This window comes from Gamsiella multidivaricata, assembly GCF_025024155.1.
Source record: "Gamsiella multidivaricata strain RSA 2152 chromosome Unknown BC939scaffold_61, whole genome shotgun sequence".
Classification (NCBI taxonomy): Eukaryota; Fungi; Mortierellomycota; class Mortierellomycetes; order Mortierellales; family Mortierellaceae; genus Gamsiella; species Gamsiella multidivaricata.
The window spans coordinates 1-24869 of record NW_026251769.1 but is presented as its reverse complement, the minus strand read 5'-3'; the positions used below and the strand labels follow the sequence as shown (position 1 = coordinate 24869).

The 24869-nt window shown below is 49.9% G+C and overlaps 11 protein-coding genes across 11 annotated transcripts; 5 read left to right on the top strand and 6 right to left on the bottom strand.

Moving 5' to 3' along the window:
* The first annotated feature begins 231 nt into the window (after nucleotides 1–231).
* BC939DRAFT_263293 (uncharacterized protein) lies at nucleotides 232–2357 on the top strand. Its single transcript, XM_051551081.1, has 2 exons — nucleotides 232–1097; nucleotides 1201–2357. The coding sequence occupies exons 1-2, from the start codon at nucleotides 526–528 to the stop codon at nucleotides 2276–2278; spliced, it is 1650 nt and encodes a 549-aa protein (XP_051409277.1). The 5' UTR covers nucleotides 232–525; the 3' UTR covers nucleotides 2279–2357.
* A 146-nt stretch (nucleotides 2358–2503) lies between these two features.
* On the top strand, nucleotides 2504–4467 carry BC939DRAFT_460097 (mannosyltransferase putative-domain-containing protein). The gene has a single exon (XM_051556826.1). The coding sequence runs from the start codon at nucleotides 2660–2662 to the stop codon at nucleotides 4433–4435; it is 1776 nt and encodes a 591-aa protein (XP_051409276.1). The 5' UTR covers nucleotides 2504–2659; the 3' UTR covers nucleotides 4436–4467.
* BC939DRAFT_460096 (uncharacterized protein) lies at nucleotides 4468–5381 on the bottom strand. Its single transcript, XM_051556825.1, has 2 exons — nucleotides 5095–5381; nucleotides 4468–5005 (listed from the first exon to the last, which is right to left on the bottom strand). The coding sequence occupies exons 1-2, from the start codon at nucleotides 5372–5374 to the stop codon at nucleotides 4566–4568; spliced, it is 720 nt and encodes a 239-aa protein (XP_051409275.1). The 5' UTR covers nucleotides 5375–5381; the 3' UTR covers nucleotides 4468–4565.
* A 463-nt stretch (nucleotides 5382–5844) lies between these two features.
* On the top strand, nucleotides 5845–6280 carry BC939DRAFT_505724 (uncharacterized protein; the record flags this gene model as incomplete). The annotated part of the gene is made up of 2 exons (XM_051560700.1): nucleotides 5845–5988; nucleotides 6209–6280. The coding sequence occupies 2 exons, from the start codon at nucleotides 5845–5847 to the stop codon at nucleotides 6278–6280; spliced, it is 216 nt and encodes a 71-aa protein (XP_051409274.1).
* A 53-nt stretch (nucleotides 6281–6333) lies between these two features.
* On the bottom strand, nucleotides 6334–12463 carry BC939DRAFT_263216 (uncharacterized protein). Its single transcript, XM_051551080.1, has 5 exons — nucleotides 11574–12463; nucleotides 10835–11487; nucleotides 10544–10721; nucleotides 9189–10441; nucleotides 6334–9092 (listed from the first exon to the last, which is right to left on the bottom strand). The coding sequence occupies exons 1-5, from the start codon at nucleotides 12341–12343 to the stop codon at nucleotides 6496–6498; spliced, it is 5451 nt and encodes a 1816-aa protein (XP_051409273.1). The 5' UTR covers nucleotides 12344–12463; the 3' UTR covers nucleotides 6334–6495.
* A 470-nt stretch (nucleotides 12464–12933) lies between these two features.
* BC939DRAFT_460091 (centromere protein Chl4/mis15/CENP-N) lies at nucleotides 12934–14690 on the bottom strand. Its single transcript, XM_051556824.1, has 5 exons — nucleotides 14147–14690; nucleotides 13971–14050; nucleotides 13714–13890; nucleotides 13436–13616; nucleotides 12934–13338 (listed from the first exon to the last, which is right to left on the bottom strand). Exons 1-5 carry the CDS (start codon nucleotides 14574–14576, stop codon nucleotides 12953–12955), a joined length of 1254 nt encoding a protein of 417 aa, XP_051409272.1. The 5' UTR covers nucleotides 14577–14690; the 3' UTR covers nucleotides 12934–12952.
* Nucleotides 14691–14810: 120 nt separating this feature from the next.
* On the top strand, nucleotides 14811–16484 carry BC939DRAFT_505721 (uncharacterized protein; the record flags this gene model as incomplete). Its single annotated transcript, XM_051560699.1, has 7 exons — nucleotides 14811–14903; nucleotides 15018–15111; nucleotides 15203–15306; nucleotides 15397–15659; nucleotides 15741–15839; nucleotides 15941–16046; nucleotides 16158–16484. 7 exons carry the CDS (start codon nucleotides 14811–14813, stop codon nucleotides 16482–16484), a joined length of 1086 nt encoding a protein of 361 aa, XP_051409271.1.
* Nucleotides 16485–16626: 142 nt separating this feature from the next.
* Nucleotides 16627–17209, bottom strand: BC939DRAFT_460089 (uncharacterized protein). Its single transcript, XM_051556823.1, has 2 exons — nucleotides 16956–17209; nucleotides 16627–16768 (listed from the first exon to the last, which is right to left on the bottom strand). Exons 1-2 carry the CDS (start codon nucleotides 17079–17081, stop codon nucleotides 16682–16684), a joined length of 213 nt encoding a protein of 70 aa, XP_051409270.1. The 5' UTR covers nucleotides 17082–17209; the 3' UTR covers nucleotides 16627–16681.
* A 1-nt stretch (nucleotide 17210) lies between these two features.
* Nucleotides 17211–19765, bottom strand: BC939DRAFT_460086 (uncharacterized protein). Its single transcript, XM_051556822.1, has 2 exons — nucleotides 18163–19765; nucleotides 17211–18069 (listed from the first exon to the last, which is right to left on the bottom strand). The coding sequence occupies exons 1-2, from the start codon at nucleotides 19544–19546 to the stop codon at nucleotides 17354–17356; spliced, it is 2100 nt and encodes a 699-aa protein (XP_051409269.1). The 5' UTR covers nucleotides 19547–19765; the 3' UTR covers nucleotides 17211–17353.
* A 380-nt stretch (nucleotides 19766–20145) lies between these two features.
* BC939DRAFT_531254 (uncharacterized protein) lies at nucleotides 20146–21241 on the bottom strand (the record flags this gene model as incomplete). Its single annotated transcript, XM_051561604.1, has 3 exons — nucleotides 20964–21241; nucleotides 20580–20805; nucleotides 20146–20291 (listed from the first exon to the last, which is right to left on the bottom strand). Exons 1-3 carry the CDS (start codon nucleotides 21153–21155, stop codon nucleotides 20146–20148), a joined length of 564 nt encoding a protein of 187 aa, XP_051409268.1. The 5' UTR covers nucleotides 21156–21241.
* Nucleotides 21242–21447: 206 nt separating this feature from the next.
* Nucleotides 21448–24785, top strand: BC939DRAFT_505718 (uncharacterized protein; the record flags this gene model as incomplete). Its single annotated transcript, XM_051560698.1, has 7 exons — nucleotides 21448–21600; nucleotides 21700–22070; nucleotides 22175–22346; nucleotides 22423–23472; nucleotides 23577–23710; nucleotides 23798–24216; nucleotides 24313–24785. The coding sequence occupies 7 exons, from the start codon at nucleotides 21448–21450 to the stop codon at nucleotides 24783–24785; spliced, it is 2772 nt and encodes a 923-aa protein (XP_051409267.1).
* Between the last annotated feature and the right edge of the window lie 84 nt (nucleotides 24786–24869).

Sequence of the window (24869 nt, the reverse complement as noted above, 5' to 3'; positions counted from 1 at the left end):
GTCAGCGTGCAGAACAGCACCTTCGGGACTGGGTTAAGAACCGTGGAGGCGCTGCGACTATGAACTCTCGTGGCGGAACGCCCAGCCTTGAATCCGAAGCGAATGGCTCAGGATCAGGACCCTCTCAGCAAGATAGCCCATCTGGGCCAAAGGCAATTGGTGATAATGACTCGTTCACTGGAGGAGCTGTAGTGGAGACTGGTCAGAAGAGAAGGATGTCGAATGACAGTCAGGATCCAGTCAATGGTGGTGACCATGATAGAGATCAGCCGTCTTGGAAGAATAAAAAGCCCTATAACAGCCACCACAACAACAATTTCAACCAGCAGAATTTTAACAGAAACCGGATGCCGATGCACGGACCAGGTGGAATGGGTCCTATGGACCCAGCGCTGATGTTCCCCGAAGGCGTACCTCCAGGATTTTATGGTAAGAAGTGAGTTGATTATTGGAGCTCGAATGTCGTTATTGAGGGGGGAAACTTTGTGTTATAACATATAGTTTCATCTCGCCTCGTTTCCAGAAATGATGCAGGACCCCAATTTTTTTATGGACCCCTCCTTCTTCGGACCGAACGGAGTCTCTCCGTTTATGATGCCAGGGTTCATGCCACCTTTTGGACCAGAGTTTGGAGGTATGCCTGGACCAGGAGTGCCTGGAGGACCAGGAGGACCAGGTGTACCAAGTGGACCAGGTGGACCAGAGATGTGGGGAATGGGAAGGGGTATCCCAGGTCTGCCTCCAATGGGACCTGGATTCCCCACTCCACGAATTGGATTTAGTGATAGCCCAGGCGCCGGTCGAGGTCGGGGTCGCGGAGGGTGGCAAGATCATGCCAACAATGCCAACAACAGGGGACCCGGCCAGCAACAGCAAACCCTTAACCAGGGCCCTAATCGACCTGGCAGCCGACCAGAGGGCGGTTCAAACGTTGCCTCTGGTAGTGGAGATGGACCAGTACAGCGCTCAGCTTCAGTTGAAGGGACGAAGGATATCACGACGCCGAGTCATCGAAACTCTGTTTCGAGCGGCAATGGACGATTTGATGATGATATCGATATGAGTCTAGTCCCCACTGGACCGCGTGCATCAAGGAGGTAAACTTGAGCATTTCACTTACGCATTAATGTACGCAGGTTTTCTTTTTCGTTACCTTTATGGGTTCTAATCTATTGATTTCTTGGTGCTGCCTACAATTAGACTATCGTTTGATGATAACGACGAAGATATTCCCACAGGACCACGTGCGGGGCCAGGGCCTGATTTTGAGTACGATCGCCGCTCGGGCGGTGGACGATCAGAGTCGCCACCAACTGCACCTTTGGCAGACAGACTGCGAAACAGATCTGGCAGCAGAGCTAGAAGTGAGAGAGCTGATTACAGTAGCGATCGTGATCGTAGTCGTCACCGAGAAAGCAGAGACAGAAGCAGGGACAAGAGCACGGACAGAAGTAAGCCTGAGAAAGGCCGAGATAGTGGACGAGACAGAGAGCGGGAGAAAGAGAGGGATAGGGATAAGGACCGTACCCGCGACCGTGATAACAGAAACGGAGACCGGGATCGCGATAGTGACCGCCGTAGGGATAGCAGTCGAGACAAACGAGACGATCGTTCGCGCTCATCACGACATGACCGAGACAGGAACGATCGAAGATATGACCGTCGGGACGATCGACGCGATGAGAGACGCAGTGATAAACGTGACGATAAACGAGATGATCGAAGAGATGATCGTGACCGAGAGTCATCCCACCACCATCCTGAGCGGCCTGAACGGTCGGATCGCAACGAACACCGCCATCACCGAGATCGTGGACATGATTCGAGTGCAGACCAAGGCAGTCGCCATGCGCGTGAAGTTTTAACTGGCGCATCGTCGACAAGACATGAGACGGCTGATCCACAGCGCGAGTACGAGTTGAAGAGACAAAATGTTATGAACATGCGCGCAGGAGGAGGCACTAAAACCTCAGAGAATAATGGTCAGGAAGAGGTAGTTTCGTTCAAGGGACGTGCCTCGGCTGCGAGATCGAATGCGCGTGAAAAGGGTGATCGCGGTCGCACGAGCGGACGACGAGGCTATGGCCATGAAGACGACGAGAAGGAGGATGAGGAAGATGAAGACGAGGCAGGAAGGAAAGACAATGGAGTGGTGGAGGAGATCCGGTTCCGGAGAGGAGACTCTGACAAGGCGGAGCTGGCAGCGATGGGTCTTGTCAGCAACAGTGCGCGTGAACGCGAACGACGCGAACACGAGAGACGCGGAGTGCGGGACTAAGCCCTTGGCCCGATGAGAAAACGAAAACGCGGCCAACGTATTCAGATATGTGTGGTTAAGAAATAAATGAATATGAAACATGATATGGATCGATTGGTAGCAAAAGCGTGCCTGGAAATGGAGATGATATTAGGGGGAGCTCGCAGAGAGCCCGCGTCGCCCACGTTGGACCGTTTTTCCTGACATACTCCGTCAGATTAATGACAGAACCTATGAATAGAATATCCAATCAACAGGAACAGCCGCACACCATCAGCCCCGCCACTCATCTCTTCTCCCTCATCTCCACTCTCTGCTTCTAATCATCGGCAACCAAGACAGGGGTCCCCCTCACTTTTACAGCCCAATTTGCTCCACTCTACTCTGCATACAACAATCATAATGCAGATTATAACCTTCCTCTCGTCAACACTTCGTAAGACGCAGACGTTGCGTATTATTGTTGTCCTCGTCATCTTCTTCACTTTGGCCTCCGTCTCAAGGTACCAGGGCTCATTCGAATTCTCAATTGACGAGGACGGTCAGGTCCAGTCTGTCCCCAAGGAGGCAACCGAGCACGACGTCTACTATACCCATCATATCGCCACCTTCAACCCGGACGACATCAAGCCCTGGACCAAAGGAGACACCGCTGCACTCAGGACACCCGAAGGACAGAGGGTTGTGGAGTACCTGACAGATTCACCCTTCCAAGAGCCATCATCCGAGAACAACAACAATCCATATCTGCTCAAGGAGGACTATTTCAGCGTCCTCACAAAACGGCTTCGGATCTACAAGGCACTCTGGCACTCTCTCAAGGGGTATCACGATGAATTGGTCAAGAAGGGCAATCAGAATCAGTTTTATAATGCGCCACCAACAGACATTGCACCAGCGGTCCAGCTCCTGCAACGACTGGAGCAGGTGACGTTCCCCTGGATCCGGAAGCATCACAACATGATCTACGACCTCTTTCGGGAATACGAACAAGGGGGCAGAGGCATCGTCATGTGCGTCGGCAATGGCCATACAAAGTATGCTCGGGCGGCCCTCAAGGTCTTGAGAGAAGTCGTCAAGTCGAAATTGCCCGTTGAGATCTACTACATGGGGGAAAGGGACCTCAGCGCAGAGAACCGTGCCTGGTACGAGCAGCTCGAGAACGTTCGGACTATAGACATCATGACCGTGATCGACAACGACATGCTCAAGCTGGGAGGATGGGCCATCAAACCTTTTGCACTGCTGGCCAGCAAGTTCAGCGAGGCAATCCTCATGGACTCGGATGCGTACTTTTTGGCGGACCCCGAGGTGATGTTTGAAGACGAGGGCTATAAGGAAACCGGAACCGTCTATTTTTACGACAGAACCCTATTCCCGGGTGCCGGCGGTGACAAGAAGCAGTGGCTGGAGTCGTTCTTGCCATCCATGTCCAACCATCCTTCCAAGACACGGTGGTTCAAACAGAAGGGTGACCATGAAATGGAATCCGGCGTTGTCGTAATGGACAAGAAGCGGCATTTCCTGAGCCTATTGGCGATCTGCAAGATCAATGACTACTATGAGCGCAACCAAGTGACCTACAAACGGACATGGGGAGACAAGGAATCGTTCTGGATTGCTATGGAGATGATCCAGGAGCGGTACTCGTTTATCCGCTACCGAGGCGGTGTCATTGGAAACGTCGGTGATGCCATCCCATACAAGGAGGTGCTGCCGCAGGAGGAAATCGACCGTTATCTGGAGGGCGAGACCCTAACAGCGACCAACCCTATCAACCCCTCCACTGGAGAACAAACACATCGGAGCAGCGCCAACATGGACCGCGTCTGTGGAAATCAGCTGCATTTCGACTACAAGGGACAGCCGCTGTGGTGGAACTCGGGTGTGGTGCGGGATAAATTTACACAGAAATCGCCATACCTCAAGTACACAGCATATATGAAGGACGAGGACGGAGCATGGGACTTTGGAACCTCGTGCTTGATACAGAAGTCGCCTGGTGCGATTATGGAGGTGGAATGGGAGCAGCGTCAAATTGCGTTCGAGATATTGAAGGCGGATAGGGATGTCGCGGTCGAGTTGAACCAGCCTGACTACAAGAACATCTTGGAGATCCCCAAGTTGACCAAGTCCGAGGGCGCCAAGGGCGGGAACGGTAACAAGGAAGCCATATAAAGAAGCATAGAAAAATACAAAATAATCATGCATAGATAATCCGATTATTTATTGTCATCAATGTCCAGGAATGAAGGGGCGCTTGTATCCTTGCTAGATTGACATGGTAGTTGGTCAATACATGGCCGCCCTACTCCACTGGGAGGCGGATATGTGCTTCCTCATACACAGGCTGCTCATGCGGTCCGACCAAACGGCCCCATATGTTCCTGCCCTGACCTCTCAGGTCCCTCAAGATTACCACCAGCGACCATCCATAGAGGAGTTGCGAAAACAGACGCATTACCCAGAGGCAAACAGCTTGAACTCCCGGGCGGGGCATGTGATCTCGGGTCTCGTCGCTTAAGAACAGGACGAAGCTCATGAACAGCAGGGTCAGGAAGGAAGCAGCCATGCGGAAACACCAGACAGCCAAGGAGATTTTCGTGGCAGTAATTGATTTACGGACGGCTGCATAGAGAGCAACGACGTCAATGACTGAAAAGAGGCCCCCCACGAAGATGAGGGTGGCCTTGACGATGCGTTCTTCTTCTTCGGGTGAATTGGACAGATAGCCACGGAAATATCCATCTGTCGAGAAATAGAACAAAGAGGTTGTCAATGGGGAGATAAGGCGAAGGGGTTCTTTTAACATGGTATCCATACCAAGGCTAACGTACTCTTGAGAAGGCTGTCAGCTCGTAGACCTATATACAGAATACCAAGGTCTGTGAGAAGGTCGTGGCTGGCCCAGAGACCGACGACGAGACGGGGCCACACCCTGGCGAAGCGAGTTTTGAGATCTGTCATTGTCGTAATGGTTAAGGAGGTGGAAGTGGAGTGGAAGAGGTCTGTATGAGGGCACTTTGAAGGAATGAAAAAAAGAGAGGGCGAGGGGCGCAGACGGTGAGCGTGTGAACTGTGGAAATGGACTGTATTGTCGTGTAACATTGCGAGCATCTTAGAGATATTCCTATCGCTTCCTGAGAGACTTGAAAGAGACCCCTGGTACCCATGCTACATCTGCATGTATCTCGTATGCAGTACGATTGAAATGAGGATTCGAACGACAGCACTCCTTGTAGACAGGGACGCCAATACCTCCAACACGGTAGTGCAGTACCGGGATAGTACTCTAGGTAGGCCCTTCCTAAAGGCATCAAAGGAAGGTGCTATGCTGGATACATCGAATTCAAACATTGCGCTTTTTTTAAATGTGAGGTCAAATAACTGGCGGCAAACGCTGGGCTCAGGTAAGCATCCGTTCACTCAGCCCTAGCAACAAGGTGAACTTTTTACTGCCGTAGGGTTCGATGGTGCAATATCTCAGACTCTTCAGGCGCGCCGCTGTCGCAGCAAGCCTGAAGGCCAAGTTCCATACAGGGTCCCCTAAATACAAGGAGTGGGGACTTTGATCCCAGATGTTTAGGATGAGTGGACGCCTGAGTGCCCATGCGGCATTGAACGTCAACATATCCACCTGGCGCAAAAACTGGTGTATTTATCCGTCACCAGATTACATCGACCTCGCCCTCCCTCTGCCCGAGGACACGAAGACGTACTGGCTGCCCAAGGTAGAATGGCGTCCAAAAGTGTAACATTTCACAAGAATATTGAGCCATTAGCCGGCGTCGACAAATGATAAGCGAAATCGGCAAAAAACTGAGCGCCCAACGACAACAATCTAACAAGCACCACGAAGTTGGCTGCGGGTCCTTAATGTCTTTTTCAGCTTCGATTCTCAGCTTCGATGACATGCATACTAATGATCTTACTGAGCCAATTCCTCTCCAGGCTGCTCGAACAGCTTACTTGGAGCAGGACTCTCTTTCTGGGATCATCTTCCCGCTCAAGCAGCAGCGATAAGTGGTTTCAATTCAGAAGTGCCAAACGATCCTTCTTCATTGAAAGCTGTGAAGAGTCACCAAGCATGACATGAAGGAGTATCATCTCTCTATTACCATGGTTTCTTCTGGTACATAAAAAGTAAAACGTTCTGATCCAAGGAACATATCGTTTCTAGAGACACTCGAGGTATGAATTATTGTTATATCTTCACATTATTACTTGGCAGTACAGGGTCATTCGTCTTCCTGGATTGGTCTCTCTAAATCCGCAATCCTTTCCTCCGATGACGCATGCGATACCGAATTCGACCCAGATGCCACCCTACGACCAACGCTCTGCTGCTGCTGCTGTTGAGGCTCCTGAACTAGCGGCTGTCTAAGGATGTTTGGTTCATACCCAAGACGCGTCGCAGAGATGGATGCTGTCAAGGGCCTCTCCGGCCGACCGCCATTACCATTGCTGCCTGCCGGTTGGATCTCTAGTCCACCTACGACGCTCGTACCTTGGGAGGAAGACCACGATGAGTGTGTGCTTGTCTTCCTGGACCTTGATCCAGCAGTACCGCTTCCGCTAGGGTCCCGAGATATCGCCCCATAGCCCTGGCTGTCTTGCGAACCTTGACTCCGCCTGCTTTGACCTCCTTGACTGCCCTGGTGCCGCTGGTCCCGCGAGGCTGAAGTTGTTGAGTTTAATGAATGTGAGTTCTGGATTCTTCGTCCCGACTTTTGAGAAAGAGCTTGTCCCCGAAATGATGCAGTCGTATCCATATGCTTGTCGCCATCCGCATCTTCGCCCATTGAGATGGGGTTTGAATCCCTGAAGGGATCATGGAAGTCAAGATAAAACATGTCCTCTCGCTCATTGACCGAGTTTCCGACAGACCGATAGTTCGAAGTACTTTGCGCCCCAGAATCAAGCAGCCCGCTGTGCTCGTCAGCATGGTGATATTTACGAGGAGACAAGCCGGGTTGTTGTCGAGATGGGCTCTGTCCCTGCTCCTGCTGTTCCGGAGACATTACCGGTCGCTCGTGTCTCTGTAACGTTGGATATTGGTAGGGCTGGTCTACATCGTGGTAAGGTGACTGAGGTGCCTCGCGGGTCGCGGACGAGGGCAAATCTGGGGATGGTAAAATCAAAGGTGCCACTCCGTCGTTGGTGAACCATGCCTCAAACTCGGCTGCCGGCGTAATCACACCAAACAGATCCTGTGACCACCGGCCAAGTCGTTCCAGTTCGCGGATAACGTCCTCCATCACGAGCGCATACGCATAATAAAAAATATACCTATCATCATTGTCCTCCGTCATCACCACCTTGTTCTGGACCACGGGGAGCTGTCGAATCTTCTGGATCAACCGCAGACGAGCGTTGTTGGCAGGCGGCAGGTACGGTGGAAGGGGAGTCTTGAGGCGTAGAGCCGAGGCGATCGTGTAAAAGTACAAGAGTACATTGCCGACCATTTCCCTGCGCTCCCTGTTTACAGGAACAATAAAATCGCGTCTGGCACTCTCGAGCCATTCGTCCTTGGTGATGACCAGTCGCATGGATAAGAATCGATCTAGAATGTTTTGGCAGCTGCCCAGCATGTTCTTGTAGGTTCCGATAGGGAACTTGCCCTTCAGACGTGGTTCGTTTGGTGTTTCCTCCAGCAAGGCATAGAGTCGTAGGAGCTGCAACTGAAGGGAGAGCTCAATCGCCATAAACTCCTTGTTCATCCTCTCAATGTCCATATCATTGGAGTTGCCTGCAGCATCCTGTTGCTCTTCATTCGGCTCTTGGAAGCGTTCCTGAAAGGTCGTTCTCCTCACAAATTCCCGGAACCTTGATCGATCCTTCTGCTGATGGTCCGATGGCGGAATGACCGATACTCGGTCCAAGTTGGTCGAATACACAGACACGAGCCGGTTATACAACCAACTGATGTTTAGCAAGAGATCGCTCAGACCCTTTCGGAGTTCCACGCGCGCCTCATACGGCCAGATATAGCTCGTTATCAACACGCCAGTAACGACGCCAATACTGACTGCCACCGCACGATGAAATGCGATAGTCCAGACAATATCGACATGGGTCGGATCGTGAGGTCTGTTCATCGTAAGGGAACCCATCCTGCGTAGTATCGCCGAAGGAGACGGAAATCCTGGCATATCGTCGTCCTCATCGTCTTCATCTGGCGGAACAGTACCGTCGTCGTTTTTGCGATTGTAAGTCTGGAGCAGAACCAAGTTGAAGGCCAGTAAGGTAACTTGTCCGATCCTGGGATAGCTTGAGCAGAGTACCAGGTAAAAGTTGGGGATTGCGAACAGGAAGCAGCATATTGGCAACATGATCTGCTGTGCTGGAAACAAGACGTACACGGCGACTCCTATGTAGCACCCTACAACTGTGCCCATGATCCTGTAGATGCCCACAATGTTCGTTCCCCCCACGGTCGGGACCATCACAATCAACATCGAAATCAACGCCCATTCGCCTCGGTACTGTACGAAGTACGGACGAGTCAAGTCAACAAAGGCAGGGATCAAAAGAACAATAGTGCTGAATGCTGCCTTGACCGCATATTTGACCTGGAACGAACGGAAGAGGTGCAGGAATTTCCAGAGGCGGGTGGACCAACGCTGTGTAAAGGTGGACGGCACCGGTGTCTGCAGCGTGTTTGCTTTGTTGTGGATGTTGGGCTTCGGGAACAATCTCTCCTTGCGTCTCCTGCGGAACCTTGTGCTTCCGTGGCTATTGTATTGCTGGTGATCAGAGGCGTTGTGAGGTATAGATCCGTGACCAGGATGATGACTGGGGTCACTGTTTGGAGGATCATGGCTAGTCTCAGGGTCTAGATAGGTTGTGAAAACACTATTCAGTTAGCTACATCCGGAGTAAAAATAATAATAATAAAGCGCACATATTGCCTCTAGTCCATCGATCTTACCATCAAAGCTGTCAACCGGATTACTTTCCGCCGGATGTCGCCTCAGTCTCCTAGGAAAGCCAGTGAGGTTGAACCAGACTCTCCGCCACCAAGATTGCCTGTTCCTTTCGATCCAGAGCAGCAGGCCCTCGTCTCCGTCCACTAATATTTCAACACAGCTCACAAGCTGCGATAGCTCCCTTGAAAACTCCATGAGGTTAAAAACGAAAAAGTATACCAAAAAGATCTGTTCGCCGATGGGGGCCTTTTCAGCTGATAATTCACCGTCAATTCCGGCCCCGAAACCCATTCCTATGCCAGTATCAGTCGCGGAACCTGCTGTGCCTGAGGCAATATCGAACAGTGACGGTTCACTCGTGTGCTTGGTTATGCCAATCGGCCGCTGGAAATTTTCTGACCGTCGCCTATGTTGGTGCGAATAAAATCGCTTCAAAGCCTTTGAGTTGGCGGCCTCAAAGATGTCCAGAGCCTTGGCGAGATTGTGCTGCATGTTTTCGAAACTGGGATTCCTCTTTGATGAGTCGTGAAGAGAGCCGTGGTGGACACGAGATGTGCCAACGTCAAAGACCGAGTCTGAAATCATTCCTGTACTGTCGTATCCGCTTTGTCCTGTGTGGGTTTGATACGCCTTTGAGCGACTACCGAATCTCTCGAGGTCGGTTGGGCGGGCAACATCGGTACTGGTGAAGATTTCCTGCAGGTGCTCGATAGTCAACTTGCAAGTCAAAGCAAGAGATTTCATGGGCTTTCCAACATGATCCAAGAAATCGATCAGTTCCGCACTCGTATTCTGTTCCTGGTCCGAGGTCAGGCTACCGATAAGGCTATATGAGGGCATCCTCATGCCCATGCCCAGGGCTCGCCTTCCTGCTGCTCCAGATCTAGGTGCAGCCGCACCATTACCAGCAGTTGCCTGTCCCGGCTGGTTGTGAGAATCACCGCCTTTTCTCTGCTCATCTCTTTTGAGCATGTCATACTGTAGTCCACAAGAGCTCCGAAGGCCGTTCAAATACTGAGCGAGGGTGTTGAGGGACTTGACACAATCCTCATACTTGGAGATGCCGGATCCTGGAAATTCGAGCTGTGCCTCCTCCAAAGACTTTGCCAGTGCTGAAAATGATTTGACTTGTGTCTCGATCAACTTTTGAACCGACTCTGAACCGAATGGCGTAGTATCGGCCTCGAGGAGAAACGTCTTCGTTAACAGCTTGAGCAAAAGACGGAAAGAACTCAACGACTTTCCCATGTCCTGTCTATTGGGCAGGCGCGTTAAGGACAATCAAACATTAAATTCACTATTGTAATGAGCATGTCTGCGTGTCATTGATACAGTACGGCAGTAAGGTGAGTCATACCTTAGCTTCTCGTGCGCACTCTCGGGCCAAAGGAATATACTAACAACGGTCGAAATGACAACTCCCAAGAGCATCGACGTTGTAATGGCAAGCACTCGCGTCAGGTTGAAGTCGGCCAGCGACATAGCACCCTCCTTTGTTAGGGTTACCAGGATCGCGATATGAGAGAGGGTGCAGGCTAATTGACGCGGAAAGCATTAGAGGAAAGAAGTCAATGTAACAATGTAAGTTCGACTGTCAAGAGGGGTATATAATCCTCATTGTTCAGAAACTAACACAACTCAGACTTGCCTACATTGACCGTGGGCCGATTAAAGTAGGCCTTTGCGTAGGCGATGATAAACGTAGAGCCGCCTCCAAAGACAACTACACTAACCACATGACCCCAAATGTACATGTTTCTGCTATTGAACCAAAGCGCGCTTGCCATGCTCCCGAGAGACACCAAGAATCCGAATGCGATTGCAGAGAGTCCTGCGGTGACGGCATCGACCATTCGACCGAGAGACTTGGCTGGGTTAAAGAACACGGCAGAGGTGGCCGCTAAATGGCCAGAGGTACCAATATATGGCAGAAAGAATGGCGTAAATGATACAAGGCACCCCAAGAGATATGCTATGGATGCCTTTAGTATCCGCCTATTGGGGAGTGACAGTCTGAAGTGGGCGATGTGGTGAAATGCGGTGAGGATGGCAGTGATAAGGTAGGCGAAGGGATTGTTGCTCCTGGATGATCCAGGAAGGTATCGTCCATTAGACGCGGCTGACTGGGGTTGGTGAAATGGCAACTTGCCCGAGGAGGACGCAGAGTGGGCAAGAGGCGTTGGATCTGATCCGTTGCCTCCATCATGCATGTGGATACTGTGAAGATCCTGACCATATCGTGCCTGGGACCCTTGGTATTCGAGCAGAGGGCTACTCTCAGAACCATCACTATCGTCTGAACTGGTGATATAAGGTTGCTGTCAATTTCAAGCAATTCAACATGCAGCAAGTACCCATTGTCAGCTGCATGGCTGGATCTAACATACTCGTCGTCATTGTCCAGTTCAGTCGTTAAGCTGAACGTTCTCTGTTTGCGAATACCGTCATCGTATACGACCTCAAACTCGCTGAAGCGACTCTCAGGCGCGCTAGTACCCATCCACCCCATTCCTGATCCAGTGCGGCCTCGATGTCCATGGTGGTGTGTCCTCTGGGGCTGAAAGTGCACGGCAGAGATGCCAGTGCCCACAGATGCGTGTGTTTCCCAATGTGTATCCATATCTTGATCTGCTGGGGAAGGATCGCCCCGTCCACCATGTCGCTGCATGGCCTGAGCGACCTCTGCAGCCTCGAGCACTTGCACGAGTGACCTGGCTGGCGAAGGCGTAAATTCGTTCGTGCGACGCGCCGGGTAGGACTCTGAGAAGGGCCGTCCTGCCGGTAATGGAGAAAACGATACACTCTGAGTTCCTTCTCCAGCTGCTGCTCCAACAGCATTACGAGGCAATAATGTACTGCTGATTGGTAGAGGTAGCGAAGATGCGGCAGTGTCCTCCGTCCCCGTTTGAAGTGCAGATGGGTTGTGTGCGGAAGTGTCTTGCTCCAAGTCCCGGTCGTATCTGAGTGGCTGGTTTGGCATGGCACGCTTTGAGGACAATGTCATTGCGTTATCCAAAGACCCCGAAGCCATTGTGGAATCATTCTTATGCGTGCCCACGATACTGTCAATTGGCTCCTGCTGCAGAGGGGTTTCTAGGCTGCTGTGGAGCTGTGGAGTGTCATTAGGATCAGTGATGTTTAATGGGACATGAGCCATGCGTAGAGACAGAGCCCCGACTGGCAGGAAGAGGAATGATGAGAGAAGAAGAAGAAAGGAATGTGAATCTTGAGAAATGAGAGGGCCTATCTCCTTTATGTCACTTGCAGAAGGAGTTATTGAAAATGGAGGCAATTGAACAAAAAACGAATACCTTCCCAGCTTTAACCAAAAAGATCCCCCAGAGAATGCCTCCTCCGCCGTCCTTCCTGCTCTATACGTCCTTTACCTCTGTCTGCCTGTCTATTTTTTTTCTTGTTCCTCCTGGTCATGGTCGTGGTCCTCTTCCAAGAAGTAGACCTTACCCGTGGGCGTTTCTGAAGATGCAGACCAGCGTGAATCAGAGCACTGCAGTGTTGTGTGCATCGGTCTGTGCCGCGCTAACATCTGTGCACCGCTGCAAAAAAAAGGGGGAAAGAGGATCGTCAGAGCACCCGACCATGAATGGCTCAACCACTTAGCAATGCTTTCAATGGTGCGTGCTTGAACCGTGCGCTCTTCTTCGATTGCCCTGTGTTGACACTCGTGTATTATGACCCTTGCCCGCACCAATGCATTGCTCATCCGCCCACTATAAATATTTCTTTTTGGTCTGCTGTCTTTATTCATTCAGCCAGTTGTAATACATTGCTTGTTGTCATTCTCCTCGTCTAGATCAACTATGATGGTGTTTGTAGCCATTGAGTGCAGCTCTGTCAGGAACTTTGGCATCGGGTTCTTGGCCACACCAAGGGGTATCAGACTTTTGATCCCCTCAATCACATTCGAGCCCTCAATGATCACCTTAATCGGGAAAGGCTGCCTCGTCATTCGACCTAAGCTGAAGTTCTTGGCTTCCGTTGTGTATGGCACGTTGAGCTGGATGTCGACCCTCTGAAGACTAGGCTGCGCGTTGGGTCCAAAGTCTGCTGCAACAAACCGATCTCTGGTAGCGATCTTGTCCATGTCCTCAGCTCGAATGTCCCGCCGACCCTTTGTATATTTGTCGAACGGATCTGAACAATATGAACGTGTAGAGGGTTCGAGACGTGGAATGAAAAGTGTCAATAATAATTCACTCTGTGCATTGCTGTTGTGATAGATCTATATTACCTTCAAGTTTCCGCTTCTTAATGCTGCCTGAAAGCGGATTCTCGTCGACTTGGTTCAGTCTATATCGACTATGCGGTCCCTGCGAATCCTTATAAAGCAATAGCTCTGCCAATGAAGTTGGTGACTTTCCCGTTAATGGCCACTCGTCAATTTCGCTTGCCTTGAATAGACGCAGTAATGCCTGCGACATGTGTTCCATGAGTACAGTGCAGGTTAGTTTCCGCTTTTTTATCATCTTCAGATAGCATATACGCACAACACATGGATTTTGAACATACCTCCATGATGAATTCCCTCCACTCTACCTTGATTGTCACGCCTAAGAGATATTCTGAGTTGATGAACCAGATAAAGTAGACGATGGTTGTTGGTGCAGGAAGCCCATTGGGAGCCAGCCCGTCATGAATGCTTATCCTGATCCACACCATCTCTTTCTCCTGCATAATCTGTACATGCTGTAGAATTAGCAGGGCATCGCGTTAGTCTCAATCGAAGGCGAGCAGTATCCTGGGTTCGGTTGACATGATTGACCTACGTGCTTGAAGTAGGGGCCTAAGTAATGCGAGAAAGCTCGTTCGATCTTTGCCGGATCAACATGAGCTTTGATGGATGCGCCTAGCGATAAGTCAGTTCATGAAAACACGTACGATCAGCGTCTCTTATTCATATGTCGATACAACCGCATTGAAGATGATTGCAGTCCGGGCTTACTTTGATTTCCATAGTCTAGCTTGAGAGCTTTCCAGTTCTTGAGGCTTGCATGCTGAGAGTAGTATGCTAGATCCAAGTCTGCGATCTGTCGCGAACTCAGCCCTGTGTTCCAATCGGCGCCCAATATCCTGTCGACAATTGTCTTCTTAGTGCTGCTATCCCGCATGTTTTCATACCGCGTCGCGACGTGTCTTTTGTATTCATCGAGGGACATACTCCATACACAGGCTTTCCTGTCTTCGCTGTCAAGCAATGGGCCAGTGTATTCATCTTCATTGTCGTTGTCGTCCTCGTCTGAATGCTCTCCACCGATCCGAGTGATGGGATATAGGTTGATCCAGCGCAGAGCCGTGTCGATGAGCGCGTCTTTAGTATGGCGGTTGATGATCCGCCGAAGCATCAGTGAGTCCGGAAACAAGGCATTGTCCATGCCAGCCTGTGAGTGCGGTCGAAGTTGGTTTTTGCTATGCCACTGTCGCTGGTGCTTGTCGGTGCTGAAAACGCAAAGAGAGTGATGTCTGCAGGGCGTGTTGCTCCTGGGAAGTTCAAGTTCTGAAAGAAGAATGGCAGTCCTGCCTTGGCTCTTATTGAAAGTGTGAAAGTAGGCATTGAGCTCACTCCTCTACTCTTTTTTCATTCTCCATTCTAGCGACCAAAGTCATCAATGTCAGCGCTTCCACCTCCACTCCGCATCCAAGTCAACGGCATCCTCCTGTCGACACTGCTGTTTGAATGTGCCAATGCTCGGGTGGACTATGTAAATACTCCCCGGCTTTTTTTTGGGCGTATTAGCTAGAATGTTGCAACTAGCTTTAGTCGCACGCCTGACTTGCTTTGTTTCCATCCTCTATGTGTCATGATTATTCACCAGGAAGGACTTATTCTCGGAACAATTGTCTCCAAAGCACGCTCTGTAGTCGACGACGCCTCAGACACGCGCATAAAGACCATATATACCACTATCGGTAAGATGCCTTGGCCAGAGAACACGCACGCCAAGCATTATTCTGCCCTGTGGGATATGTATCTGATCTCGTACACTATCCTGACCATCAGTTGTGCAGGGCGTTTACAAGCTTGAGCCCAACCTTCCAAAGTTTTATGGACGTTCAGGACAGATCGATGAGCAGGTGCTTGAGCAATACAGCATTCCATCCAATGTAAGTATCAGCTATTATTTATGTCAGTACATGGATAGAGATTAAATGGCTGGCTCACGCCGAATGCTTTCTTTCGCTATAATTACTTAGCTTTCGGTCCTTGGCTATCTGAAATACAGAAGGACAGAGGCACATCAGCTCTCGCTTCGGGACAAAGCTGTAGCACTCAATCTCAAATTATATCTGGAACGGAAGCTAGCGCTGTTTTCTCCGTCATCCTCAAATCCGTTCGCGACGCGTAAAAAAGACGGACTCTTCCCAGTGTCAATGGCGCTTTTTACCGCAAAGACGAATGAAAACAGATCAACCCATGATTACGACTATACCTTCTGGTCTGTGGGAGACGATGAAAGGTATGACAGACCTAAATGGCGTCCTACGGATCGAATAATTAAATACCGGAGAGACTAAACGAACGTTTATTTACTTAATAGTTCGTTTGAAGCCATACCAGTCGATATTTCCAATATGATCGAGAGTCCCCAGGAGGACTATCAATCTTTTCAATCAAATCTTGCCGATGGAGCATCGAGGTAACAAGGAGGGCGATATTCATAGGAAACGATCCGCTCCAAAAAAAAAAAAAAAAAAAAAAAAAAATTGGTCTCACGCAACCTTCATTTTATCGGCATAGACATTCCGCTAGCATCGGCATGATGAACACGATCAGAGCAGTACCGACGACGACGCTAGTGGATGAACACGAGGCAATGTACAAGGAGTCATTTGAGGCGTCAAAGGTACGGGGTCCATTCATGGCGACGTGATATCCTACTTGTTGGATGTTGGAGGTCATACCCACCTTAAATTGTTCTTTTTTTTAAAATTTATTATATACAACCCCTATGTAGTCTCTGACAAAAAGTGTATTAGAGTCAGAGCAAGCAGTTAGGGACATCTTGAAAGAGATCGAAAAACTGAAGGAGCAACTGGGGAACGCAAAGGTGGCAACCAGTATCAGGAGGCGAGAGCGTCTGCAAAGGCAGGAGGAGCAGATTGATGATGACAAGGATGGCCGGTCGTCCCAACCACAGAAGCTGCAGCAGCAACACAGCCACTCACTCACCCATCTGCATACGAACGCAACTGGAGGATCTGCGTCGTACTCATCACCCCAACCAAGCATGCCGTTTTCGTTCAGTTCTGGTCCATCATCGCCCCCAGACCTTCTCTACTAGATCGTTATTTGCTGCAAAAGAATCGTGCTATCCCTTGCTCCGTCTAACTAAGTTTTAAGACTCAATTTCTGCAACAAGAGATAATGACACAGCTCTTTTCATCCTCCAGTGTGTCTACGCTCCCGCTTCACGCGGCGCTTAATGTTGCTGTTGCTGTTGTTGCTGTTGCTGTTGTTGCTGTTGTTGCTGTGGACACGTCAGCTCCGGGGGTCGCCGCACTGGCAACATGTTATAGAGGCCCTCCATTCATCGGCACGGACTATGAGCATGTCGTGGAACCCCGCCTATGTGTAATAAATCCTTGTTAGTGTTTCTTTTTTCATGTAGTCGTGTTATCTTCTTTAAGGCTGTTATGGACTGCTGGTGGAAAACGGGACCCTTCTTGTTTTTAACCTCTGTATCCCCCACTACAAACACCGCTCTTGTCATTCCTGGCTGCCACTTTCCCCTGCATCTAGCGGCGTTCATTACCCGTGAGATGCCCTTGTCGAGGGTCGCTCCTTTCGCCTGGTTTCTTGTAGGATGAAGCTCCTTTACTTGCTTAAATACCGCGTCTGGTGTTGGGCATGGTGGTTGATGGTGATGGATGGATTCCATACGAACTTTAGAGGTTTTGTAGGAGGGCCATATAATTTTTTCAATTGGATTGAATACTTCAGACCGGAACCCACCGCCAGTAATAGTAAAGAGGGTGTGTCCATGGAGTATCACATTGTCTAGGCTACTGTGCATGTACAGTACACTTGGGACAGCTCCTGGCTTATATATGGATTCCAGGGACGGCTCTAAATACCGCTAAATATCTCATGAGCAAAGAGTAGTTTATTTCTTTGTAATTTTTGTAAATGCTTGGAGGAGTCTGCTGTTGATCACCATACGATCCTCGCGACGCTTTGCTTCAATCCCTTGTGCGGATACACGTCGCACTTCCACTTCCAAATCTCACGCAGCGCCTCGTCATAATATGCTCCCTCTGCCTTCAAAGAATCGCTCCTGCGTCCACCTCGCTTAGCGGTCCTTTCCAGCTGCGCGGCGATATATGCGACCGCGACGCTACCGCTCCGTCCGTTGCCGTCCCTACAATGGACCAGAACCTTTTTGCCCAGAGCGATCTGGGTCCTCAAAAAATCAACAGCCTCTTTTAAGATTGCGTCAGAAATGACGTTGTGGGCGCCGGGGGCGATAGAGATGACTTTGTGTTGGAACGGCTGTTTGGGCAGCAGAACTTGCTGATGTTGATTCAGTTGGTTAGATGGGTGCTTTTTGCTGTCATCATCTGCTGGACTTGTTGGTGACTGAGCTCCTGGAGCGACCGGATCAGAAGAGTGATGCAAGGACGAGAGCGCTTGACTGGAAGAGGACGACGATAGATACGACACATTCTGCTGACTACCTCCGAATTGGCGGCTGAGACTAGAGACAACCTTGGCGCTCGAAGGCGGATCGCTGCTATCAATACTGCTGGACGAATCGGGCGCTTGTGCGTTTGAGGTGGCGGCAGTGTCTTTGTTCTCGGTCGTCTCATCATTTATACCACTGGTGGCATCATTTGCGGTACCACTCGCGTTATTCGAAGCTGTGGAATCTGTAAGGGAGCACGAGTTTACATCAGGGACTGAAGCGATCCCAAGTGAAGCGATAGTGGAAGATGCAATGATTTCTGATTGTATGGTCGAACCTGTCTTCGTGGACTGTCCAGTCGGGACTGGAGGCAAGGCAGTAGCTGCGGCGCCGGCAGTATCTGAGCCTATCGTCGAGGCCTCCTTCTTTCCTTTTTTCTTTTTGCCGGTACCTTTAGTGCTGTTGCCGGAAGCTGGCGGTGTAGCGATCGATGTTGACGCTGGTGAATGCTCAGCGGCGGCATCTGAAGTAGCCGCAGTTGGGCTGGGCTCCTTCTTGCTTTGGAAGATAGAGATCTTATCCTCGTTCGAGACATGGCTGGCCTTGGATCCTGTATTCGGAGCAGCTGTTGTCGCCGCGTCTTGCTCGCCGCTCTCCTGTTCGAACTCGCTCAAGGATGCAGATGATCCGACCAAGCCTGAGGACCGATTCATGCACCGTTTTGAGGATGATGGTGGTGCCTGAACCATCATATCCGTGACGGAACTCTTTCTTACCAGTCGTGGTGGATCCACGGGCTCGTCGACAACCGCAGCAAAGATCTCGTTCGGGGCCGACGCATTGCCCGGTTCATAGTTCAGCATAAAATCGGCCACGGAAGACCTTCTTGACAAACCCTTGGTGTATCCATTGACTGACGAGTCGTCTCTTGCCAGGTCCGCTAGAGACACTCCCAGCGACGCAATGGACGAGGACCTTCTTGAAATGGAAGAGAAACGTTTTGGATACGAGCTGCTGTTGCTAGCCGTGGCTTGCTCCTGCCATGCCGCCTTGTTCAGCTCCTTATCACTCTCGGGTATCTTCTCATCAAAGTCGAGCAAGTCCCCCACCAATGACAGCACAGCCTCGTACCCCGAGATTCGGGCTCGGGTTGCCGCAGCGTGATTACCCAGATACAGCCCAGGCCCTCCGACGCCGGCACCATCCACGCGAGGACCATCTTGACCAAAGACCATGACCGACTGTGGACCCATCGTCCAAGAGCTTGTGCCCGAAATATTTCTCGGCACACGCACGGCTATAGAAACATCTTTGGTTACTTTGTTGTCTGCCATCACTCCTCGCTGTCGTTCGACTGCCGCATCATCGGTTTCTTCGGTGGCCGTAGGCGCCCACTGCCATTTAGTCATATCTTTGTGCGACTTCCACCGTGCGGTTAGTCCAAAGTCTCCCCGGCCCGTTGGCTGGAGCCTGGTCGCAAAGACTGCTATACTCTGACCTGGTATCACATGCGATAGCTTCATTGGGATCTCGGACCAGACTTCCGGGCCGTCTGGATTGTGTCGGTGGATAACGTTGGTCCATACTTGGGCTTGGATATCTTCTGCGGGAAGGAAATGGTCTTGAGGAAGGTCGAGCTCAAGCTCAATGGACATTGTATTTGGTGCTTGGCGGCTCTGGTGGGATCCCATTGGCGGGGTGAGTGAGCGGAACGTTGCCATGGTAAGCTGTGTTACTGGTTGTATAGGGAGAAGGAAAGGGATAGGTAACAAACCAAATGGTTCAAGGGCAATAAAGGAGAAGTTGAAAAGAGGAGCGTCTGAGGGCAAAGAGAGGAGACGCGATAGGAAGCATGTATGCCTGGGGTTGTGTAGTCAAAGAAAAAAATGAAGCAAGCACGAGGGGATACTGCACAACAGCTCGGCAAAAACAAAAAAAAAAAGGGTGTGAGAAAAACAAAAACTCGGACAACAATCGCCGTAATAAGAAATATGAATAGGGGCTCGGAGGATGGTCGGACAGACGGATGAAGGAGTGGGGCGCATCCTGCATGGATGTCGATTGGAACATTTCTAATTACAATAGGATATCCGGGATACTTGAGACGAGCACGCTGAGGGCGAAGATACCCATCCGGACCCAAACCGCAATGCGCTGCTTGGCAGGGTCCACGATTGTTGAACAGCATCGCGTCTATGAGGCAGTGGTCGATTGCACAACATGAATCAAGAGGACACAATACCGTAAGAAACTCCAGAGGTTTTGGACCTGGTCCTGCAGGAACCGCTGCATTGCAAAACTCCCAAATAATGGCCACAATCTAGGTCTCCAGGCCGAATTGATTTTGAAACACTGCTGCGATAAGGCCAAGGCGGCTATCACGGCCGGGCATTGGGTACGGAGTGTTGCGAATTTGGTTCCACATATGCCCAGAGATCACGATAAACACCGTAAACTGCGTGTTCACTGGTTATTAGTCATGTGTATCATTTGGTGAAGAAAACGAATACATGCGCAAGGCTGCGAACATACCAGGCTCAAGGCGGCCTACAGATACTTGCTTCGAACAACATCTCCAGCACGGTTATAAAGAAAGTAGCCCAGAGCACCCATTCAATTGAGTCCAAACAGTTTTAATAAAGATGCCACGATATCAAGAATCTTCAATGGAACTCTTGCTCTGTCACTAATCCATGCTGCGAATGGCTCCGCCGCATATCTTCTGCATCGTCCCAAATGGAAAATAATAATAACCAAGGTCAGACATCGTTATCCGTATGCTGAACCCTTTCCGCTTTTTGAACTCGTAATGGCCGCTGTGGAGTACATCGTCCTCAGAACCCTTGGCTGTGAAATAAAGGACCGAGAGCACGCTGGACATATTGAATCTCTGGAAAATGGGCTGAGCACACTTGTAGTCGATTACACCGAAGAATAACTTCTGGAAGAGCTGACCAGCTAGGGGCTGCGACCCGATATTCTGGGTCAAAGTTCCAATGGAGATGGAAAGGTCAGTGTGAGCACCAAACCTTATTTTGGTGGCAAATGCATTACGCGTTTAAACGTACCTGCAAGGGACACACTGATACTCAGAACTCATAGCCGAAAAGAGGACAACCACAGAGTAGTTTCGCGGACTGGATAAAACCTCTTGGAATATGAATGCTCCAGTTCTATGGTGCCCATGTTCTTCGCTGCTTCCGTCTGCAGCTTGGTGACGTTTTCTTCAAGTGCGCCCTCGACCTGAGCGTGAGATATGTTCAGGGTTGAGAACGAAGCCACCAGGGCCACTGCTAGGGCCAGAAAGGCTGCCCCTGAGTATCGCTGCATGGAAGGGAATGATGAATCATCGCTTCGCGCCAGCCTTGATCTTAGCGTAGCGTCTTTCCCTCCGTATTTCCTTTTGCAAATTGGTGGCAAGTGTCATGTGATAGGACGCGCAACAGGCGCATATGCAAGGATGCATGCAACTTCACCTTCATTCAGCTCACTCTTTAAATTCTTCATTCACCTTTTCTTCCTTGCCTTGGCCTTTCTCAGCAGCTCTATTTCTTCCAGTTCAAAATCTGCTCGCGATTCCAGCAACAGGACAACAGAGTTAAGAGTCATTCGCACCTACGCAATGTTCGACGGCAGCTTTAAATCCAAGAGAACCATCAACTTAGGTGGAAACAAGCAGCAGATAGATAAGCAAAAATTGCTTCGGCAAGCACAGGAGGAGCGCAGAATCAGAGAAGCAGAGCGCTCAAGGCTCAAAGCTGCTGAACGTATCCAGGTAAGACACAGTGCTGGTTCTTGTTCAACATGTATGATATCTTTGCTGATGGCAAAACAGGAGGTTACCTTTACTAAACACCTGCTGCGGAACGGATAGGCATGGTACCGTGGGCGGCATGTCGCTGCCAAAGTACGTCATGATATCAGAGAAGGCTGGGACAAGGATACGTACGCGCTCCAGCAACTGATTCAAACGTCGGCGCAATCACCAGAACCAGCATCCGCCGAACAACTTTCACAAGAAACGGAATCTATAGTGCAAAAGTTCCTGATTTTCTTCCGTCCACAGCATGATCACCAGCGACTGGTTCAGTTGTGCGGTCTTTTGTCGCTGCCAACAACCAAGACAAAGAGTCAACTTGTCACTATACCCTTCCATCTCTTTCCAGATCGACAACACCGATGGAGCTCTCTTCTGGGTCGGTTATTGCCCGTCTTTGTAGCGCATCTAGGCGAGTACTCGACTTGGTAAGCCCGATAGTCGATGGTTTGGATCGCACGGCTCTGGGAAAAATGATACAGCGGAGTAGATCAATCTAACGTGAGCATCATCATTCATAAAACAATCGTAGGAGCGAGGACGATTCAGCGCCAGTCCTCACACTTCTTGATACTCTGACTCTTACAGAGTCGTTCCAATCAATGCAGGACACAGCACTTTCGGGCAGCCTTATAAAGACCGTTTCTCAAGTATTGGCTAGATCAGGCGCCTTTACTCAGATCGCTCGATTCCTTGTCCGCATCGTAAGTGATTATTATTGACGTTTGTTTGCAATGATCAAAAAGGCACCAGTTTCTGACTTGATGATCCATCATACAGGCCCTGGATGAAAAAAATAGACCATCTGTCGCAAAAGCATTGCTGCTCTCTTTACGCATTTGCAGGATAAGCGACCGCAGCCTGGAGTACTCGCAAGTGCTGGATCAGTTTATCATTCATATTTTGGCAGTGCCTCTACTTCCGAACCGGATGTCAATCGAGACTCTGACTACATTTACCTCACGGCTACCTCTCGAAGCGATTCTTCAGCATCTCTCAACAAGTTCATGTTCAGCAGTCGCCAGTTTGCCTCAGTACAAAATCACCCCGCTAGTCGCCAACGTCCTCGCTTTTGGATATCAGCGTGTCGCCAAAATGAGTCCCACAAGCTCTAATGCATACCTACGTGTTTTGACTATCTTACTCGGCATGATTCCTCAAGACTCGATCGAATCGGCCTCAAAGCGATCACCTGATGACGATGAATTCATGGATGATATGGAGTGGCGATCAGAGGAGCTGCCGGATTCGTCGTCAAGTTCGCTAAATACATCAGTATCAACCGCCAAACTGGATCCAAGGATAATGAAGTGGCTCTCATTGGCGCATGACAGCAATCATTTGAACGACATCCTTGGCTCTGTAGAACCTTCAACAACGGCAGCCTCATCGGGAAATACACAGGAAATCCTTTCAGCAGAGTCCATTGGCGAGATTACGCAGCTGCTTTTAAACCTCATCACCCTCTTCCCCCTCCACAAGATCAACATCCTCAGCAACCTAATATACTTTAGGTTCGGTACCAAACCTAAGGAGACGTCCAGTCCGGGAGCAGGCAAATTCTTTGGCATATCCATCATTAAGATCTTTTTAGACGCGTTCATGTCGACAACGTTGTACGGGAAGCTACTTCACTCCATGCAGCAAGACACACCGCTGAGTGTCGAATTGGTGCTGAATCCTGGCCATGAGAAGGCCTGGAGCCTTCTGGCATTTGTATCAGAGCTGTATTGTCAGATCTTGGTGACCATGGGTGACGATGAGTTTCATGACGATACCCGGAACCCGATCGGTTTGACAAGTGTGATCACCTTGTCGTCTGTTGTGAGGGTGAGTAGCTTTCGATGTGGATAAATGGTGTCAATCGACATCTCTCCACTTACACCAACCATTAATGCCTTTTTTTTTTTTTTTTTTTTTTTTTTTTTTGGTAGGACGTGACATTCCTATTGTGGTGGAACGATAATGCTCTAAACATGGAGTCTAACCTCGGAGGATCCAAAAACCTCAAAGTTGGCTACCTGCGAGACATTGTAACGAAGCTTACTCGGCAACTGCATGCTCGAGAGTGAGTATATATTTTGTTTGCCACATTATTATTTTAACTGCCAAGGATACCACTTGCTAAGTCTGCTGACATTTTACCGTTGCATAGCTCACGGAGACCCTTCTGTCCCAAAGACCACTGGTTGCTCTCTATGCCGCTAGATATGTCGGCGTTCAAACGGGCAGTCATCCAGGATGAGGAAAGCCTTAGTCGGGACCAGGATCTTGATGAAATTGAAGGAGACGACATTACAATGACAGACCCTGATTTTGTTAGGGGCCACCGCGCCATCAACAGGCGGCAGAGAAGTTCCCAGCTGGCCCGGCTGAGTCCTCGTCTTGGAGTTTTGAATAATATCCCGTTTGTAATCCGATTCGAGGACCGCGTAGCCATCTTTAGAGCATTTGTGGAGTCGGATCGACAGCGAACACCAGGGATGTCGGGCTTCCATCCTCACCCTGTTGGAGAGGCTCGGGTCCGTCGCGGCTCTGTTTTTGAGGATGGATACGAACAACTCAACAAACTAGGTAGGACTGTCGCGATGAAGCTCCAGCCGTTTCTACGCTACTACGCAATCTCCGCCTGGATGTTTCTGATCGGACTTGGATGTAAATAACTTTTAGGGCCACAACTCAAGGGGAGGATTGCGATCAGTTTTATCGATCGGTATGGAATACCAGAAGCCGGCATCGACGGCGGAGGTGTCTTCAAAGAGTTTTTAACATCCCTTGTGCATCAGGCGTTCGACACCAACTATGGACTATTCATGAGCACATCGGATCATTTGCTGTATCCAAATCCCCATCGGTTTGCGCAAGAAAAAACTCAGTTGAAGCACTATGAGTTCCTGGGACGTATCTTGGGCAAAGCTCTATATGAGGGTATTCTGATTGATGCTGCATTTGCGGGGTTCTTTTTGGCCAAGTGTCTTGGTCAAGTGAACTATCTGGATGATCTACCCTCGCTGGACCCCGAGCTGTATCGTGGATTGATGTTCCTGAAGAACTATGACGGCAATGTCGAGGACTTGTCATTGTACTTTACAGTGGATGATGAAGGTGAGGATACGGCGACCATACAGTTGATGATTTCTTGAAGAAGATCAGACACTCACGCATACAACGAGTTTGTTTCCTCACAGAAATGGGCCAAACAATCACTCGCGAATTGATCCCCAACG

What these genes read in the sequence shown, in the direction of transcription:
- BC939DRAFT_263293 (XM_051551081.1), top strand. Translation starts at nt 526, where the DNA reads ATGATGCAGGACCCCAATTTTTTTATGGACCCCTCCTTCTTCGGACCG. An exon ending in GGACCGCGTGCATCAAGGAG is followed by an intron (nt 1,098 to 1,200) that starts GTAAACTTGAGC and finishes GCCTACAATTAG; the next exon opens with ACTATCGTTTGATGATAACG.
- BC939DRAFT_460097 (XM_051556826.1), top strand. Translation starts at nt 2,660, where the DNA reads ATGCAGATTATAACCTTCCTCTCGTCAACACTTCGTAAGACGCAGACG.
- BC939DRAFT_460096 (XM_051556825.1), bottom strand. Translation starts at nt 5,374, where the DNA reads ATGCTCGCAATGTTACACGACAATACAGTCCATTTCCACAGTTCACAC. An exon ending in AGCTGACAGCCTTCTCAAGA is followed by an intron (nt 5,006 to 5,094) that starts GTACGTTAGCCT and finishes ATTTCTCGACAG; the next exon opens with ATGGATATTTCCGTGGCTAT.
- BC939DRAFT_263216 (XM_051551080.1), bottom strand. Translation starts at nt 12,343, where the DNA reads ATGGCTCATGTCCCATTAAACATCACTGATCCTAATGACACTCCACAG. An exon ending in GAACTGGACAATGACGACGA is followed by an intron (nt 11,488 to 11,573) that starts GTATGTTAGATC and finishes TTATATCACCAG; the next exon opens with TTCAGACGATAGTGATGGTT. An exon ending in TCGGCCCACGGTCAATGTAG is followed by an intron (nt 10,722 to 10,834) that starts GCAAGTCTGAGT and finishes CGCGTCAATTAG; the next exon opens with CCTGCACCCTCTCTCATATC.
- BC939DRAFT_460091 (XM_051556824.1), bottom strand. Translation starts at nt 14,576, where the DNA reads ATGGACAATGCCTTGTTTCCGGACTCACTGATGCTTCGGCGGATCATC. An exon ending in GGAGGGAATTCATCATGGAG is followed by an intron (nt 13,617 to 13,713) that starts GTATGTTCAAAA and finishes CACATGTCGCAG; the next exon opens with GCATTACTGCGTCTATTCAA. An exon ending in TAAGAAGCGGAAACTTGAAG is followed by an intron (nt 13,339 to 13,435) that starts GTAATATAGATC and finishes CATATTGTTCAG; the next exon opens with ATCCGTTCGACAAATATACA.
- BC939DRAFT_460089 (XM_051556823.1), bottom strand. Translation starts at nt 17,081, where the DNA reads ATGGAATCCATCCATCACCATCAACCACCATGCCCAACACCAGACGCG. An exon ending in TCGACAAGGGCATCTCACGG is followed by an intron (nt 16,769 to 16,955) that starts GTAATGAACGCC and finishes TATTACACATAG; the next exon opens with GCGGGGTTCCACGACATGCT.
- BC939DRAFT_460086 (XM_051556822.1), bottom strand. Translation starts at nt 19,546, where the DNA reads ATGGCAACGTTCCGCTCACTCACCCCGCCAATGGGATCCCACCAGAGC. An exon ending in TGGACAGTCCACGAAGACAG is followed by an intron (nt 18,070 to 18,162) that starts GTTCGACCATAC and finishes GCTCCCTTACAG; the next exon opens with ATTCCACAGCTTCGAATAAC.